Raw genomic sequence first — 6000 nt, forward strand, 5'->3', positions numbered from 1 at the left:
AAGCACCCTTTTGGGTTCCACAACAAGAAAAGACTTGTATACTGCATAATCTTACTTGTGTGTAGAATCTAAACTAGTCAAGCTAGGGCCAGCCAGATAGCTCTATGGATTAAAGCGCCTGCTTAGGCAGACCCAGAGGCCAGGGGTTTGATCCCTGGTCTGCTGTGCTGGCCCCGCCCCCAGGGTGTGCTGAGACTGAGACTAGGCATGGTGCATGCCTATAATTCCAGCACTTGGGAGGCTGTAAACAGGAGAATCACTACAAGTCTGCTTTGTGCTGTGAAACCCTGTAGACTCTGTATTAAATACAATTAATTAATTAATTAAATAGTCACGCTCATAGAAGCAGAGAGCAGAAAGACGGTTGCAGAAAGACAGTTACCAGAGTCGGGTCACAGGGGCTATGGTGAGATGTTGGTTGAAGCATATAAAGCCTCAATCTTGCAAGATGGCTAAATTCTTGAGATCAAAGGGAAAGACAGCATGGACTACAGTTAAAAATGCCATAGTATATACTTGAAATTTGCTACAAGGATGTTCCTACCAGAAGGCACTCATGAGGTATTATATATACTTTTTTTTTTACTCTATTTAGTACAGGGTCTCCAAGGTCTCACTACACAAATCAGACTTAGTGATTTTGCTGTTTTCAGCCTCCCAAGCGCTGGGATTACAGGGGAACACACCATGCCCAGTCTCAGTCATGGGGGTGAGGCTGGCACAGCATGCTGGGGGTACTGAACCCAGATCCCTGCGTCTGCCTTAGCAGGTGCTTTAACCCACTGAGCTATCTGGCTGGCTCTAGTAATATATTAATTAGCTTGACTGCAGTTATTATTTTACTATACACATGAATCAAATCATCGAACTGCATACCTTATACAATAAAAATCCTGAATTTATAGTTTGCATCTTTAATCTCATACTCCTATGCCTAGCTGGGCTTGAAAAGGACTACCAGAGACAAGACCAAAGAGACTGCTTCACTAAAGGGTACAGCTTGTATTATGGCCACTTCTCGTTCCTGGTGCCTATGCTAAGCTCATGCATGCTCCTTCACACACCCTCTCCACCAGCTGCTGGTATCTCAACTCCCAAACATAAGCAGGGACCAAGGAGCTGAGTCAGCCCCAGCCCTGGATCAGGCAGAGTCCTAGGCCTGTGTCCCCGAGCTGAATCTTCACCTTTCAGAGTTCAGAAACCACACTTGTTTCATATCCAGAAAAACAGAATCTGATAATGGGAAACCACACAGGGAGACATAAATCAACCCATAGTTGTCTGTAGCCCTCAGGTTGTCTCAAATGTAAGAAACGTCTCCTGGACAGCAGCACCATCTAGTGGCTGCTGCTGAGAACTGCCATGCACCAGCTCTGTCCACCTCCTTCAGCCTACAGCACTTCTTTCAAAAACATCCCACTATAAGTTCAGAGTGCCTCCTCTGACACAGACACTCAGCCACTAGCTTTCTCTATCCTACTTCTTGCAGCCATGATCTGGGCTGTTCTGCCACCTTGGAATAATAAAGCTAGCAAACATGCATGGAGGATTAGGACAGTCTGAGCTGGGTAATTCTTCATTGTGGGGTTGTCCTGTGCACTACAGGACATCTGCACAGCTTTGGCCTCTACCCACGAGATCCCAGTGGCAGTCCCTCTGCAACTGGACTGTGGCTACCAAAATATCTCCAGTCATTGTCAGTCTTCCTGAGAGACACCAACACCCAGCCTGAGGACCACTGAGCTAATTCACCTGGGACCAAAGACTTCTCTACGCTGGCTTTGCTACAGCTATCACCCTGGGCCCATGATTCAAACTCTCCTGGTGTTAAGATGAAGACATCAACAGCCTCAGCCTCACAGGGATGTTTGTTACAGATGAAGAAACGGCTTAGCAAGGGCAGTTGATGTGTGCAGAGCCCCACAATAACTAGCTGAGCAGCAGAAGGGCAGCAGGACAGTTAGGGGCCACAGCCCACACCCCTGGGCAGGCTCTTTGGCTGTGCATTCTCATCCTGCCTCCTCTAACACCTAATCCACAGGCTGGTTATGCAACAACAAACTCCTTAATAGCAGGGACCAAGCAGGGACCAAGCAGGGACCAAGAAGCTGAGTCAGCCCCAGCCCTGGATCAGGCAGAGAGAAAGAATGCAAACATTCCTAGGACTGTTCAGAAGAGGGGAACCCTCTCTTAGCCTTCACAGTACTCATCACACAGCGGTAACAGTGTTCCAGACTGAAATGCATCCCCAGCAAATTCATACACTGAAGTCCTAACCTTTAAAGTGATCCTATTTGGAAATAGGGCTTTTAGGAGGCAATTAAGGCTACATGAGGTCATTAAAGGTCAAGACTTACAGTAGTCTGATGGAACTAATGTCCCTATAAGAGTGGAAGGGACACCAGGACTGTCTCCCTCCTTTCCTCCTTCTCTTTCTCAATATCAGTCTCATACCTGCTCTGTCACACATACACACACATACACAAAAGAAAGGTTGTACATAATGAGAAGGTGACTGGTATGGTCTAAGCGTGTACCCCAAAGATTCGTGTGTTAGAATCATGGAGTTGGAAGGCAGGGCCTGGTGGGATAGGAGGTATTTACGTCATAGGCGTTTATGCCCTCATAAACAGGATAATTAATGCTTTTCTTGCATGAGTTTTTGCTCTCAGAGCTCCATTAGTTATCCCAATAACAGATTATTCTAAAGTTAGTGCTCTCCCTCTTTTGTACAAGCCCTCTTGCCCTGGCACTTTCTGCCATGAATTGAAGCAATACAAGGTCTCATCTGCCCAGTCTTAGATTTCTCAGCCTCCAGAACCATGTGCTAAAACAAAACCTTTTTGGGGGCCAGGGAGATAGCTCAGTAGAATAAGTGCTTGCCTGGCAAGCACAAGGGCCTGAGTTCAATCCCCGGTTCCGCCAAAAAATAAAATAAAACCTTTTTCATTTACAAAATACTCATTCTTGAGTATTTTGTTACAGCAACAGAAAACAGACTTAAGCTGCTGGCTCTCTGCAAGCCATGCAGAGTCCTCACCAGCAACAACACTGATGACAGCCTCAACTTGTACTGTTATCCACCAAAACTGTGAAAAGATAAACATCTACTGATGTAGCCACTCAGTTTTCAGTGCTCTGTTAGGGCAGCCCAAGCAGACTAACATATGAGGCAAGCAGAGACGCACAAAACCCCACCAAACTACACCCCACTCATGCCCCAGAGTCCACAGGCAAGCATCAAGGAATGTCCTTACAAAGTGAGGTCTCGTGACTGATATTCTCAAAGAGGATGTTCAAGGTCTGCAGCAGCTGAACACACACATAGCGGCCTGATTTCTGCCGCAAGATGTTCAAGAAGAAGACAAACATGTTCTTCTCCAGGAAGAAGCTGGGGAAAGAATGGAAAGAGTCAGTGATTTGCTCTGACACAAGCAATTAAAATCATCTTCTGGTTACATTCAAAGGAAATGTGTTAGCTCTGTCCTGCCCTGCAAGAGCATCAGCAAGGCCACCAGATCACATCACCGGTATGTCCTTGGCTCTCATGTATCTGCTTCCCATGATGCCATCTTTTGTCAAGGTAAACATGTGACCTTTCAACTCTCTTCCCAGGATGTACGAACCATTCTGATTCCAGGAAACAGTGAACTAGATGGCTGATGGATGGGAATAATCTTCACCTACTAAGTAATCACACTGTGATGCATGCTTATAAGCCCAACAGGCACCATTTCCCATCATACTCCAGAGCCTGTTTTCCTTACTAAGCCTCTTTCTTTTACTCTCCTTATCTTTGAGTATAAAGAAAAACACAGTGGGAATTCCCTGCAAAAACTAATGCAGAATAACAAAAGAGCTTTGGTTTCTAAGTCCTCAAGGTTCCACATGTGGGGAAAAGAAATGAAAAGAACACCCACCCTGCTGACATACTGGAAGGACTTTAACCTGCCCCTATGTCTGTTTTTGCTTGACTCGGTCTGAACAGAACACTTCTCTGAGTTCAGCCTGGTACACTGGCTTTGGGGGGAGTTGGAACCCCATGATGTCTTTCTTTAAAATAAGAAAGTGATGCTTCTGGTTGTGTCCTGCGTATTCAAGCTGAGTCATTCAGAATAGTCACCAGAAGTCTCTGCAGTCACATGTCTCCTGGTTGAATTAGTTTTGGGTATCTCTCTCTGCCCTTGACCCCAGCTCCACAGTGTTGGGATCAGGAGTCTGGCATTTGCTTAGTTCTGTGTAATTTCTGTTTGAATCCATGGAAAGGTAAATGAATGGATAAATATGATCTTTAAAAAAAAAAGCTAAAAAACCTAAAATCTTTCCCAACACTGTTTCGAGAAACCTGTCTTCTGTGCATGCCACTCACACTAACCTCTAGAGTATTTCTGTCATTTGACCTACTTTATCTACCTCCACTTCAGGTAGTAAAGTATCACCCAGCATTCCTGCTGCTGCAGTAACCAATTTGAAGACTTGTTAAAATGTGTGCACCTAGACCAGGCATGGTGACGCACACCTGTAATCCCAGCTCTGGAGAGCCTGAGGCAGGAGGATCACTGGAGACCAGTCTGGGCTACAAAGTAAGCTCAAGGTCAGCTGAACTGCATAGCCAGGCTCTCTCTCTCTCTCTCTCTCTCTCTCTCTCTCTCTCTCTCTCACACACACACACACACACACACACACACACACACACACACACAGAGTATGCACCTAAATCTTGCCCCAGAAGTTGATTCAGAAGAATCCATTCATGAAACATTCAGCTTAGATTTTTGGAAATGTTTCAAGGTTTCCTTGGGAAAAATAGCTGATTCTAAGGGTGGGGAAGGAAAAATATAAGATAAGGAGTAAGAAAGTATACAAAGCTGGCCCCGGAAGCCCAGGCAAACCAAGCAGGCCACGGGCATAGTGGCTCACACCTGTAATCCCAGTGCTGGCGAGGTTCGGACAGGAGGATCACTACAAGTCCAAGCTGTGTGGTGAGACCCTGGACCAAGTAAATAAATAAATAAACACTTTAAAAAATTTAAAAGAAAGTGCACAAAAAAAAACAAGTTTGAGAACATCTCAAAGGGACACAGAAACCAATCTGAAAGAGGCTCCAAAAGCCAAAGCTGAGACAATGTAACAAAGTAATTGGCTTATAACCCAAAGTATAATAAAAATTATAAAAATGCCCTGGATTATAACTCAATGTATAATGCAAACATCCAAGAGTCTATATTGATATAAACAATCAAATAAATCAGTAACGACAGATCTTTCAAGCAGAAACATTTTAATAATATATAACACCTCCAGAAGGCAGAGCTTCCCACTCTTTCATCTTGAAAAGTGGGTTAGATTTAGTGATTCTTCTAAAGAAAAGCAGAGGGATAGGAAAAATAGTAACTTCTTAGGAACACGGCAGACACCACCTCAGCCTGGCAACAGTGCCAATGTGACTGCGATGTCCTGCACTCGTCATTGGCATCCTGCTCTGCCAGGTGTGAAGGACACTTCACCTCTCCTTCCCACAAACCTCAGCTTCAATCACAAGAAAAACATCAGATACACTCAGATGGGAAAATACTCTAAAAAACACCTGGGTAGAACTCCTCAAAGTTATCAAGATTAAAAAAAAAGAAGGAAAGAAAGAAAAAGAAAATCAAGGGAAGACGAACAACCCTCACAGATCAGAGGAAGCCGCATCAACCAAGTGCAGCTAAGAAGACTGGATGGGATCCTGGAGCATTAAAAAACTATTAATGCAAAAACTGGCAAAATCCAAACCATGTCTGAAATTTTCTTAATAGTAACATGCCAGTGACAGCGTCTCAGTTGTGAGAAATGCTCCCTAATGATATGTTAATAAGGGGAAAACCGGGTGGGGGTGGTAGATTGAAACTCTTTGTGCTATCTTTACAACATCTTTGTAAATTAAAAATTACCCTCAAAATTGAAAATGAATTAAAAGCCAAAAAAATTCTTTTGGTGTCTTTTTTTTTTTTTTTTTTG

General features: G+C 44.1%; 1 protein-coding gene across 9 annotated transcripts in view; it reads right to left on the reverse strand.

Annotated features, from left to right (window-relative positions):
• Positions 1-6000, reverse strand: part of Clec16a (C-type lectin domain containing 16A) — a 235044-nt gene that overhangs the window by 214829 nt on the left and 14215 nt on the right. For all 9 annotated transcript variants that reach the window (XM_023711467.1, XM_023711470.1, XM_023711465.1 and 6 more), the window contains exon 3: positions 3258-3391. In XM_023711467.1, the coding sequence (XP_023567235.1) occupies positions 3258-3391 (134 nt within the window). The remainder of the gene's footprint in view (positions 1-3257; positions 3392-6000) is intronic.

This window comes from Octodon degus, unplaced genomic scaffold, assembly GCF_000260255.1.
Source record: "Octodon degus isolate 3935 unplaced genomic scaffold, OctDeg1.0 scaffold00021, whole genome shotgun sequence".
In the NCBI taxonomy this organism is placed as follows: Eukaryota; Metazoa; Chordata; class Mammalia; order Rodentia; family Octodontidae; genus Octodon; species Octodon degus.